The sequence below is a fragment of the Aspergillus fumigatus genome, chromosome 5, assembly GCF_000002655.1.
Source record: "Aspergillus fumigatus Af293 chromosome 5, whole genome shotgun sequence".
NCBI lineage: Eukaryota > Fungi > Ascomycota > Eurotiomycetes > Eurotiales > Aspergillaceae > Aspergillus > Aspergillus fumigatus.
Window position 1 is genome coordinate 3,931,460 of NC_007198.1, and position 13,374 is coordinate 3,944,833.

Consider the following 13,374-nt stretch of genomic DNA (forward strand, 5'->3'; position numbering starts at 1 on the left):
ACACCCACAGGAGCAGGAACAGGCGCAGATCGCGATCTAGCAAGGATATTAGGTGGTCACCTGCCAGTGGTTTTTCCCATCCCGAAAAGGGTCCTATTATATCTAGGTGCTATGCCCTAATTAGCAGCCTAAGGAGCAAGCCCAGACAGCACCCACCCTAAATGTCCAGGCTGCGGTGGATGAGGTGGTGCAGGCCTAGGAGCAGGCCCAGGCCTGGGCTAAGGCAGACCAGGCCATCCAGGCCAGCCAGTTAACTAATGCGAACCCCTGGCTACAGATAATAAGATGGGCTAACTATCTGCAGGGCATCCAGACCCATGACCTGCTAGCCTGCGTGGCGGCCCTGGAGGAAGACCCTATGGATGCCACTAAGCAGGCGGTGCAGGTAATCTAGGATACCATAGAGTAGGTGGCCTGTAAGAGCCAGCAGATAGTCTAGCATTGCGGCTAGGCCATCTGGGTGGAAGTGGTCTAGTCTGAAAAGGGGCAGACCCCGTACCAGCCCCTGCTGGCATATATGGATGAGGCGGTGATCCAGAAGCACATGCAGCCATGGCAGTAGATATTAGCATTCATTGCCCGCACATAGGCCCCACACGACTGGGCCAGCCCCTGATATGGGATGACTGCACAGCAGCAATTAAAATGGCGCTAGCTATAGCAGCTAGCTAGCCAGCGTGCAGGCAGCCCCAACCCTGACCCCTAGGGAAGCCAGGGCAGCCAGGCTGTGGACCCCGGGGCATGGGCCATGACTACTATTGAAAAAGCATGCTTAGAGTTTTGCATTAAGCTGCTTAACTAGCGCCATTGTAGCTATAAATATAAGAGTATATTAGTATATGCCATGGCTATGCTGGGCTAGGGTGAGGTGGGCTAGCAGGACCCTGAGAGCTACCCCCTGATATTATCCCATGTGATTAAGGTGGCCTGATTCATGGTGGTGCAGAAGGCATTATAGATAGACCCTAATCTATAGCAGATCATTCAGACCTGGGCATAGAAGGACTAGAGCACTAAATAGGTGCTGGCTAGTGCTAATGATTAACTCAGGGAGATTAATGAGGGATATGGCAGTAATGACCCCCCATCCACCCTAGGGCCCCCGTCATCACCCCCGTCATCTATCTATAGTGATGACCTATTACCTGCAGTTAACATTTGCCTGAGCTGCCGGCCATTCCAGGAGTAGGTAACATAGATAATGCACTAGTTCATAATCCGTGGGACCCATAGGCCCATGGAAACATTGCTGGACTGGCGCATATATAGGTTAAAGGTCTATTATAATTATACAGCCCCTGGCCATGTGACATAGATAGGGGAGGACCAACTGTTATACCAGCAGATGGTATTTACCATAGGTGATTTCCAGGGGTTTATCCATAGATTAGTGACCGCGGCCTGGGAGATACTTAGTCATTTATGCATGCAGGATCATACGCAGATGCCCCCTATTCCATAGACAGCATTATATAATGATCCTAGTCAGAGCCAGGCCGGGTGGAACTTTATGCAGGATGCACAGACCTGGTGGCTGGTGGATAGGACCTACTAGATGATTGACTGGCTGCAGGCTAAGCTGGCTATGCAGCAGCACTTCCTGCAGGGGGGCTGATTCCACCCCCTGGCCATCCAGCAGTATTGGCAGCGCGTGGCCCAGTTTAAGGAGAAATTAGCCATTATTATGCATGCCACCGCGGGGCAGCCGGCCTGGGCCCTAGAGTTATTAAGCATTCAGCATTACAACACCACGAATAGTCAACGGCAGAATATATATATTAAGGATGGCATAGTGACGTTTGTGACAGCATATCATAAGGGGTTCCATGCTAGTAATGATGTGAAAATCATCCATCAATATATGCCGCGGGAGGTAGGGGAGTTAGTGGTATGGTATATCTGGCTGGTGATGCCATTTATCGACCAGTTGGCTGCATGGCAGGCCGCACAGGCCGCGCAGTGTAGGCAGGCCATGCAGGGAAGCCAGACCGCGCAGGGAAGCCAGGCCATGCAGGGAAGCCAGACCGCGCAGGGAAGCCAGGCCGCGCAGGGAAGGCATGGAACCCACGGCAGCCAGGCCGTCCCGCGCCCCCATGCATGGTTATGGGGCCCTGACCCCGGTACTGGCTGTGAATGGTCATCCGAGTGGTTCTGGGAGGTGCTTAAATGGGAAACCTGCACCCAGCTGGGCACTGCTATCTATATTACTGTATACTGGGACATCGCCATCGGCATCAGCCGCTAATTTTTGCGGCCATCTACTGCATTCCCCCAGAATGTCTAGGAGGCCGAGCCACCTACTGCCATAGATGCTGATGCTGAGGAGTACATAGATCATTAGCAGTGGATAGGCCATATTGCGGATTTACAGGCCGCCTATTCATCATATATCGCTGGCATGGTATACAGCCGGGGGCTCTAGGAGCAGGCCAGCACCATGGCCCACTAGCAGGAGATGTTCTGGTTATCCAGCACTAATTGGCATCAGTTTTTAGGCTTTTATACCCCAGGCCCCCCGTCTATATTAGGGAAGCGGAAGTAGGCCCCGTGGGAGGATGAGGCTGAGGTCAGCTGTATGGAACACTGGCACTAGTTGGCTACCATGGATCTGGAGGCAGCTGCCCAGCATATGACTAGGTGGCCTGATATGTAGTTCTGGGGGGTCCAGGACCCAGCCATGCAGGCTATCCAGCAGGGAGAGAGCCCCGTAGTGGCAGTCATGCCCACGGGCGGGGGGAAGAGCATGTTATTCATAGTGCCCGCGTTCACCGCCCCTGGGGGCACCACTATTGTCATGGTCCCACTGGTTGCATTACGGGCTGATATAATATAGTAATGCCAGGAGCTCGGCATATTATATATGGCATGGGAGAGCCGGCAGCCCCCTGATGCCGCATCTATTGTGTTAGTGATGCCCAAATCCGCGGTAAGCCCTGATTTTCAGATATTTTTAAACTGGCTGCGGTGGACGCGGCGGCTAGACCGGATTGTGATTAATAAATGCCATGTTATGTTAAACAGCCAGCGCGATTTCCAGCCCCAGATGGCCTAGCTGGGCTGGTTAGTCCAGGCCCGCACCCAGATAGTATAGTTGACCGCCACATTGCCCCTGAGCATAGAGGATGAATTATGCTAGCGGATGAAGTATAATCAGGCTGCTGTGACTATTTACCGGGCCCAGACTAGCTGTCCCAACATGGCATACCAGGTATAGCAGCCCCTGATCCCTGGGGTTGGCCGGGGGCTATATCAGTGGATTAAGAGTAAGGCTGTGGTGGCATTCATCCAGGACCGCATCCGACAAGTGGCGGGTGGTAAGGTCATTATATATGCGAATATCATTAGCCAGGTGATGGCTATGGTGTGGGTATTAGGGTGTAAGGCATATTACAGTGAGTAGTTAGACAAGGCCAGGGTGTTAGTGCAGTTTATGGGGGCCAGCCCAGTGATTACTGCCACCAGCGCGTTAGGCATGGGGGTGGATATCCCCAATATCCACAGCATCATCTATATTGGGACCCCCCGGATGTTATTGGATTACGCCTAGGAGAGTGGCTGGGCTAGGCGGGATGGGCAGTGCAGTGAGGCGATCATTATCCAGCCCGCTGGGTGGGATGCCCTAGCCCCATGGATGGAGGGGGTCGCCCCAGAGGACCAGGAGTAGGTCGCTGGGTACATAGGGGTGGTGGAAGGGGTTGGGTGCTGTTAGGTTGTGTTGGATCAGTATTTGGACAGGGTGGTGGATGGGTACTAGCAGTGGTATTGCCAGGACGCGGATGCCAGGGAGCAGGCATGTAATGGGTGTGATCCTAATTGGGAGGGGCAGGAGGTAGATCTGCCTAGGGTGAGCTGCAGCCTGGTGCTGTGTGCAGCAGGCAGCATGGTTAGGAGTAAGGGAGCCAGAGAGGCCGCGGGCGAGGCAGGCAGCATGGTAGCGAGGGAGGCAGCGAGGGAGGCCGCATGCGAATCAGGTAGCATGGTAGCGAGGGAGGGAGCCAGAGAGGCCCCGTGCGAGGCAGGCAGCATGGTAGCGAGGGAGGGAGCCAGAGAGGCCGCGTGCAAGGCAGGCAGCATGGTAGCAAGGCAGGCCGCCAGGGAGGCCCCGTGCGAGGCAGGCAGCATGGTAGCGAGGGAGGGAGCCAGAGAGGCCGCGTGCGAGGCAGGCAGCATGGTAGCGAGGGAGGGAGCCAGGGAGGCCCCGTGTGAGGCAGGCAGCATGGTAGCGAGGGAGGCTGCCAGTCCCACCCCATCCAATGATTCATTTTGCAGCCAGCCATCCATTCCCATGGTGGTATGGCACGCCCAGCAGGCGCAGGCCCAGCAGTGGGCTGCCATGGATATCCAGCAGCAGCAGTATCAGACCCAGCAGGGTTTGGATGAGGAGATGGCCCAGGCCGAATGCATGCAGTGGCGAGACCAATGTTATATATGCGCCATGCAGGGGGGTAATAGTGGCCATGAGTTATATGCATGTCATCGGCCCCATAGCCAGGCAGCACGGGCATGGATGATCCATGTGCGGCGGCAGGTCCAATATTCCCTGTACAGCGCGTGTTATTCATGCGGCATGCCCCAATCCATATGCCATGGGTGGGAGCCAGGCCATGCATGTGAATACCGCGGGTTTTTGATCCCCATGGTGGCCATGATGTTATTCGGGCCATGGCGGGGCTAGATTGAGCCCGTATGGCAGCGCCGGTTGCAGGGAATGGGGGTTGATGGGCAGGATGAGGCCCAGGTGGTCCAGTTTCTGGGGCAGGCGCACCCCAACCAGGAGGGGCACAGCCAGTTATTTACATCATTTTGTTGGTTACGGCGGTTATGTCGGGAGATTGAGGTTAATCAGCATTGATAGATTAGTGAATGAATATATATATTAGGATACTGTAATGCGCAGAGATATATATTATATATTTAGTTTATATAGTATGTTTTGCTGAATCCATGGTTGTACACATACATATATATATATGAGTTATCAGGGGAATATAGTATTAACCATAGTCAGGAGAGAGGTAGGCAGTAGGTAGTAAGCAGGCAGTGAGACAGGCAGTGAGGTAGATAGTTAGGTAGTAAGTAAGGTAGCAAGGTAGGTAGCAAGGTAGTAAGTGAGGTAGTAAGTGAGGTAGGGAAAGAGGTAGTAAGTAGGTTATAAGGAAGGTTATAATGCCCCAGAGAGGTTATATATAAGGTAGAGAGTAAGATAGATAACATAGTAGGGAGTAAGGCCAGCAGAGACGTAGGTTAAACAGCAGGTTAAACAGCAGGTTGAATAGTAGGTTAAATAGTAGGTTGAACAGCAGGTCGAACAGCAGGCAGAATGGCAGGCAGTGAGGTAAATAGTAAAGCAGGCAGTGAGGTAGTAAGCAAGGTAGTGAGCAAGGTAGTGAGTAAGGCAGGCAGTGAGACAGGCAGTCAGGTAGATAGTGATGTTGATAGTGATGTAGATGATGAAGTAGACAGGAAGGTAGATAGTGAGGTATAAAGTAAGGTAGACAGTAATATAAATAGTTAGGTTGACAGTAAGGCCGGCAGTGAGGCAGGCAGTGAGGTAGTGATTGGGGTAGTGCACAAGGTACCAAGGTAGATCATAAGGCCCCAGGAAGGTTATGCATGAGGCAGGCAGTGAGGCAAGCAGTGAGGTAGACAGCAAGGTAGGCAGTGAGGTAGGCAGCAAGGTAGGCAGTGAGGTTAATAGTGAAGCAGACAGTAAGGTAGATAGTGAGGTCATACATAAGGTAGGTAATGAGGTGGGCAAGAGATAGGGAGGTATCAGATTAGGTAGGAGAGATGGAGTAAAGCACCATATAATATAGAATATATAGTAGGGCAGAAGGAACCAGGTGATATATTAATTAGGAGAGGTTATAATAAGTATATAGATATATATATTTCAGATTTAGTAGATGAATATTTTGGCATAAGCAGTGGTTTCATATATATACATACATATATATATGTAATAAAGTATCAGGGGAATATGTATAATATTAAGCAAGGTAGTAGGCACAGAGTAAGGGTATAATATAGTAGGAGAGATAGGTATAAAGGCACCCACAGTGGCCTATATAAGATAGGGTTAAGGCAGGCAGAGCAGGAGGCAGAATAAGAGGTAGAATAGAGGTAGAATATATATAGAATAGTAGACAGAGGTAGGTAGATAGGCCTATAGGAAGTTCCAATATAAGGTAGATAATAAGGTAGAGAGATAGATAGAATAATAGTAGTAGGAGATTAGTAGGTAGATTAGTAAAGAGGTAGATAGAGAGGTATCCCAGAAGTAGATATTATAGATATAGTTCCAGAATTATATATATATAATAATTAGTTAGGTAGAGATATAAGTAAGAATAGAATAATAGAGGAAATAATAATAAAGAAGAGTAAAGATTAAGAAGGTTTAAATAAAGAAAGAAAGAGAATCAGATAGAAAAGAAATAAAAGAAAAGATAGAAAGATTTAAAAGAATAATAATAAGATAAGAGAGGAAATTATATTTAAGATAATAGATAAAAAAGTAAGGATTAGGATATTTAGAGAGAGAATAAAGAGAGTATAAGAATTAATATATAGAAGGAAGAGAGAAAAGAAGTTAATAAAAAAAAAAGTTAGTTTTAGTAAGATAGAGTTAGGGTTAGATAGTTTAGATAGAGTCAGGGTTAGTCAGTTTAAGATTAGGAGGTAGAGATATATAAGATAAAGAGTATTTAAGTAGGTAGAGAGAGAAAGAAATATATATATTAGTAGCAGAGATATATATTATATATTTTATTAGTATAGAATAGTTAGGCTAAATCCATGGTTTACACACAGGCATATATATATAAGATGAGTTATCGGGGGGAATGTATATTATATTAAGCCAGTAGGGAGAGAGGTAGGTAGTAGGTAGATAAGAGATAGAGAGGGAGCCACCACCATATAAGGTAGGCCAGAGGTAGAGGGGGGAATTTAATAAGGTAGGAGATAGGTAGATAAGCCCGATGCAATATAGAATGCATGGTAGGGCAGGAGGAACCAGGTGAAGTAGGGATTAAGATAGGTTATAAGGTAGGCAGTGAGGTAGATAGTGAGGTGGTGGGCAAGGTAGTGAGCAAGGTAGTGAGTAAAGTAGTAAGTAAGGCAGTGAGGCAGGCAGTAAGACAGGCAGTGAGGTAGATAGTGGGCTTAATAGTAAGGTAGATAGTGAGATATGCAGGATGAGGCCCAGGTGGTGCAGTTTTTAGGGCAGGTGCACCCCAACCAGGAGGGGCACAGCCAGTTATTTACATCATTTAGTTGGTTACGGCGGTTATGTCAGGAGATTAAGGTCAATCAACATTGATATATTAGGTGAATGAATATATATATTTTAGGATACCATAATGGCAGTAGAGATATATATTATATATTTAGTTAGTATAAATATCCAAATCCGTGGGTCGTACACATGTATATATATATATGATGAGATATTGGGGGAATATATATAATATTAACCATAGTTAGGAGGAGCTAGCAAGATAGGTTATAAGATAGGTAGTAGATAGAGAGGAGGGAGTAAGATAGGCAGTAGGTAGATAGTAAAGTAGATAGTAAGGTCAACAGTAAGGTAGGTAGTGAGGAAGGCAGTGAGACAGGCAGCAAGACAGGCAGTGAGGTAGATAGTGAGGTAGACAGTAAGGTAGATAGTGAGACAGGCAGTGAGCAAGGCAGTGAGCAAGGTAGTAAGGTAGCAAGTGAGGTAGCAAGACAGGCAGTAAGACAGACAGTGAGGCAGGCAGGGAGATAAGCAGTAAGGTAGACAGTGAGGTAGTGAGTGAGGCAGCGAGGCAGGCAGTGAGACAGACAGCAAGGTAGATGGTGAGACAGGTAGTGAGACAGGTAGTAAGGTAGCAAGTGAGGTAGCAAGACAGGTAGTAATACAGGTAGTGAGGTAGGCAGCAAGGTAGGTAGTGAGCAAGGTAGTGAGTAAGGTAGTAAGACAGGCAGCAAGACAGGGAGTAAGGTAGACAGTAAGGTAGACAGTGAGGCAGTGAGCAAGGTAGTGCATAAGACAGGCAGTGAGGTAGACAGTAAGGTAGTGAGCGCAGCAGCAAGGCAGGCAGTGAGACAGGCAGTAAGGTAGATGGTAAGGTAGATAGTGAGGTAGTAAGTAAGGCAGGTAGTAAGACAGGCAGTGAGGCAGTAAGCAAGGTAGTGAGTAAGGTAGGTAGTAAGATAGGCAGTAAGGTAGATGGTGAGGCAGGTAGTAAGGTAGATAATAAGGTAGTAAGTGAGATAGTAAGGCAGGCAGTGAGACAGGCAGTAAGATAGATAGTGAGGTAGTAAGTAAGGTAGTGAGCAAGGTAGTAAGGTAGTAAGTGAGGTAGGGAAAGAGGTATTTAGGAAGGTAGTAAGGAAGGTAGGAAGTAAGGTAGTAAGTAGGTTATAAGAAAGGTTGCAATGCCCCAGAGAGGTTATATATAAGATAGAGAGTAAGGTAGATAGCATAGTAGGGAGCAAGGCCAGTAGAGAGGTAGGCCAAAGGATAGGCAGCATAGATATATATATTACAGGTTAGGTTAGTATAAGAATATTAGTATAAGTAATGGTTTGGGTAGATATACATACACACACATATATATATAATCAAGTATCAGGGGAATATATATAATATTAAGGCAGCTAGAGAGGCCCCATGCAAGGCAGGTAGTAAGTAAGGTAGTGAGGCAGGTTATAAGGCCCCTAACACTATAATGGCCCATCAGGGGGGGGGTGATCATACAAATCCTAGGGTTGGCCGGGGGGGGGGTGATCAGGGTAAGCCATCACCCCCCCTTATCTTTATCAATTCTTCATATTTTTTGATGATTTAAAATGATTTATGATTCTAACTAGCTACCCTATTAGATTCTAATATTAAATTCTAGATTAATTACTAGGAAGGTGGTTGAACTAGGGGGGTAGGGGAAAGGTCGAAATTTTTTGTTGGGGTCTGCCAAGACCACTATCTGCGGGAAGCCTATACCCTTTTAGGCCACCATCCAGTATAGATTAGTGCCTAAGGCATCCTATAGACTACTAGGGCCTTAGAATTCAGGCAGAAACTATAAGAAAAATTAATTCTTAGTATTCACCAGGGGCCTAGTACTAGATAACTGATTCTAATTATTTTTAGTGAATAGTAGATACCTTTAGCTATAGAATGATAATAGTCTGATTAGGTAAGCATGATTCCTGATTTTTTAAAAATTCTTAGAAGACACCTTGAAATTTATTACCTGCTGACTAATTATAATTATTTTTAGTAAATAGACCTAATTTCTACTAGTCTAATGATATATAGCATGCGTAGTAATATTCAGCCTAGAATTTTTAAAAATTCATAGAAGTAAATGTTTCGTGGATTTCATAGAGATATATAGTAGGGAGGGGTCAGACTAGAGGGATTAGTTAGGTAGATAGTAATTAGATCTAGTTACTATAATAGACCTAGTAGGGATAGTAGATATATATATATATTAGTCTACTAGGTAGAGGTAAGGTATAAGAGAAATATATATATTTAGAAAGTCAGAGAGAGGTAAAAGAAATCTATAGAGTAGGCCTAGGCATAGTGATCTAGTAGGCAGAGCAGGCTGTCTAGGCTAGGTCATTCAGCCTGCCTAGACTAGTTGATTCAATATGGCTAGGCTAGGTAATTCAGCTGAGAGAGGTCCCCAAGCAGGCTGACGAGGCTTAGTGATTCAGCTGTAAGAGGTCCCTGACTAGGCTAGCTGATTCAGCATGGCTAGGCTAGGTGATTTGATATAGCTAGGTTGGGTGATTTGATATGGCTAGGCTTGGTGATTTAGCTGCCAGAGGTGCCTGCGCAGGGGGTCTAGTCTTGGTGATTTGGCTAGACTACACTAGGTGGTTTGGCTGTGAGACATGCCTGCGCAGGGGGTCTAGGCTCAGTGATATAGGCTGACTAGGCTAGTTAATCTAGTATGTCTAGGCCTAGTGAATATATATATTGATATGATCTAGATTTAGGGGTAGCCTTCTATATTTAAAAATATATATATAGAATCATGATAAAATATATTCAACTTATACTAGCCTAGTTAGTCTAGAACCTTCTAGATCTATCTAGGCTTTATAACTATATCTAGCAGAATGAGAAATAGCAAATCTATAGAATAATAGGGCCCCTAGCACCATCTCTGTATCTAGCTCCCATCTCTTTAAGAGAATATTCTCTTCTTTCTCTGCCCGAGGCAGTAAAGCAGGGTCTAGGCAGGCATCCAGGTCATCCATAAGGTCCCCCCTATAGTCCCTAACTACTAGCCAGAACACAATAATCAGACTAGGGTCAAAACACCTAGTGATATCTGCCTGAGCTAGGGCTCCCTTGCAAACCCTAGTAGGGAGAAGACACCTCCAGCAGCAGGTATCTGCCTGAGGCTGCCCATATCGATGCCGTAGCCTGCCTGCCTGATCCTGATATTCTTCCCTCTGCGAGCATTCACTAGTGCCATGGGCACATGACCTCATTCTTGCTGCCTTATCAGTGAGGTGTTCATCTTCTAGATCATTAGTTAGTATAGAATCAATAGATTAATAGAATCAATAGATCAATAGATTTAATAGATTAATAGATTAATAGATTTAATAGATAAGATAGATAGCTTACCTGAGATAAAGCAGATTAGGCAGTATCTCTTATGCCAAAACCTCACTGCCTAGGCAAAGATATTCATCTGAATGAGATTCTGCCCTTATTCCTGCCTAACCGCCTGCTTAACTAGGCCTAGCCTAGATTGCCTATGATTATATAGATTACAGAGGGCCCAGCCAGGGTCACATAACTCAATAGCCCTAGAATTAAATACCCTAGATATAGTACGCCGCCGGCAGACCTGCTCACCTAGATAATCTAGGAAGGTGGAGACCTCTAGGGCTTTCCCTTTCTGATTAGGCCTAGCCTGCAGCTGGTATGCCCTTACTAGGCAATATAACTATCCAGGCTGGTCAGGTGACCTGCCTGCGCGACCAGATTCTTGCATAAAACTAGTTATCTCATATTCACCAGGCAGAAAATGGATGACTAAGTCAATATCATGGAAATCAAACCCTGCCCCAATGGCCCTAGTAGCCACTAAGATATATCTGCTAGATTAAAATCGATCTAGCTAATCTAGCTTAGCCTGGTCAGATAGATTAGAATGGAATTTGGCTGCCTCAGGATCCATTTAATCAGATAAGGCATCCACTAGCCGCTTTGTTCGGCAGAAGATGATCACATTAGCCCTAGTCCTAGCACTAGCACTAGCCTGAGCACTAGCCTGAGCACTAGCCTGAGCACTAGCCTGAGCAGTAGTACTAGACCTAAATAGGCCATGTTTCATCTCAAAGGTCTTGATGAACTGCCGGAGATAGGAGGCATATTCTGATTCAGGCAGGCGGTCAGGGACCTTCTCAACCATATATGCCATATTTAGTAGGGTTAGGTCAGCCCTAACTATTGGAACCTCAGGCAGGGACCCTAGCTTCATCATATCAACTAGCTCAGCCTGGAGGTGGTGAGGCAAGGTAGCTGAGCTGAATACCATAGGCACAGGTAGGGCTAGGGCATGCCAGGCACGCAACATAATTGGCCGATAGCTTTTAGCTAGTGGAATCAGGTGACATTCATCCCAAATAATTCATGCTAGTCTCTTTTGGGTAATCAGCTCATCTGCTAGCTCATTGAACCTAGGGTGATCTAGATGTTCAATTTGCACTAAGATCACCCTAGAACTGGCTAGTGGCATGACCTGACCAGGTTCCCAGATAGTAGGCTGAAGGCCTAAGGCAGCAGCTTTCCTAGAGAGGTCTAGCTTTAGGGAAATCAATGGCACTATTACTATAGTAACCTGACTAGTGGCTAGACTAGCCCTAAAAAGGAATAGTGTGGTTTTGCCAGCAGCAGTAGGAAGCACTAAAAATAGATAGGGCACCTGTTTTATAATAAGATGAAAAGCCTGGCGCTGCTTAGGGCTTCTAAAGGTCACCTGATCATCTTGCATAAACTCTTTGAGCATGTGATCTAGCAGACCCTCATCTAGCTGCTGGTGAGATGCTAGATTTGATCTTGATGGATCTAGCTGCCTAGCTAGCTGACCCTGATCTCGATCTAGATCTAGATATAGATCTTGCTGCCTGAGGGCTTGATCACTAGCCTGAGGCAATCCATAAAGGCTGATAAATTCATTGAACTGGCCAATAGAAACCTTTCTAGCTGGAGGTGATGCCTTAGGCTTCTGAGGGTAATAGAATTGAATGATTGGCTGATCTAGAGGAAATTCCATACCCCTAGTAGGCTGAGGCTGAGGTGAATTAGGTGAATAATCTGCCGGAGGCTGCCAGACCTCCCTATTATAGAATAGAGAGTGAATGATTAACTGGTCAGGAGCTAGGCCTAGATAGGCATGCCATCGCTGACTAAAGGTAACTAGGGCTATCTGGATGTCAGCCCTAACCCCCTGGAAGCTCGCAATCACTCTGCCATAGATTCTCAGGCCAGTCTCCCTAGAATGGTGCATCTGGTCAGCCCCTAGGGCCTCATCATCTAGGTCATCATTTCCTAATTCGGCTAGTGGATCATGAAGGCCTAGACCATGGCGAATGGAACCCTGCATGAGATGGCGCCAGGGAGATAAGCTGATTGGTTGAGCTAGGCTCTCTGATGTCATATTCTTCAGGGTTCTAGATAGAACCTTAGAAGATAGGGGTTTGCAGGTCCGGTGATCATAGAATAGAAGAAAATGGGCCTCCGGTAGCTTCTGATTCAGCTTAATAAGCAGGGCCTCTTCAAATGGTCGGATATAGGCAAGATAGGCTAGTACTAAATAGGAAAGGGACTGGGGCAAAGCCCTCACTGCCTCTTTCTCTTGGCCAGTATGCCTGAATGTTTTAGAATCAGCTAGCCTAATTAGGAATAGCTTGCTCACTGGATCCAGAAACAGATTCCTAGGGTTGATAGGGGTATTCTGCCAGATCACCTGATTGATCTCAGTACCCCTAGCAGGTGCACCACTAGTCATATGACAGAGAGCTAGTAGCTGCTTCAGCCAGGCACTAGAAGAATCTAGAAAGGCCTTAGCCCTAGCCCTAACTAGCGTCAGAGTGGGTCCACTAGGGCCGTCCACCTGAATGAACCAATCAGAATCAGGGAGAACCTTCTGGAGTAGATAGTCATGTGCTCCCTGATCTAGGTAGGCCTGCAGAAATGACCAGCTATTAGCCTGCTGACTAATATCTTCATGCTGGGCAGCCCTATCAAGATCTAGTGTGTGCTGAATCTCACGAAAATAGCTGAATTCCAAAAATAGATCATTAGATAGGGCTAGGGCTAGCTGCTGGACCCTCTGGGCTAGGAAGTGCCTCAGG

At 46.6% G+C, this 13,374-nt stretch overlaps 3 protein-coding genes across 3 annotated transcripts; 1 reads left to right on the forward strand and 2 right to left on the reverse strand.

Annotated features, from left to right (window-relative positions):
- Positions 1-1,909: 1,909 nt before the first annotated feature.
- Positions 1,910-2,245, forward strand: AFUA_5G15130 (uncharacterized protein; the record flags this gene model as incomplete). Its single annotated transcript, XM_077804913.1, has 1 exon — positions 1,910-2,245. The coding sequence occupies one exon, from the start codon at positions 1,910-1,912 to the stop codon at positions 2,243-2,245; it is 336 nt and encodes a 111-aa protein (XP_077661049.1).
- Positions 2,246-2,589: 344 nt separating this feature from the next.
- Positions 2,590-2,796, reverse strand: AFUA_5G15140 (uncharacterized protein; the record flags this gene model as incomplete). The annotated part of the gene is made up of 1 exon (XM_748051.1): positions 2,590-2,796. The coding sequence occupies one exon, from the start codon at positions 2,794-2,796 to the stop codon at positions 2,590-2,592; it is 207 nt and encodes a 68-aa protein (XP_753144.1).
- An 8,399-nt stretch (positions 2,797-11,195) lies between these two features.
- Positions 11,196-13,028, reverse strand: AFUA_5G15150 (putative telomere-associated RecQ helicase; the record flags this gene model as incomplete). The annotated part of the gene is made up of 4 exons (XM_748050.1): positions 11,196-11,331; positions 11,698-11,996; positions 12,161-12,272; positions 12,388-13,028. 4 exons carry the CDS (start codon positions 13,026-13,028, stop codon positions 11,196-11,198), a joined length of 1,188 nt encoding a protein of 395 aa, XP_753143.1.
- Positions 13,029-13,374: the final 346 nt, after the last annotated feature.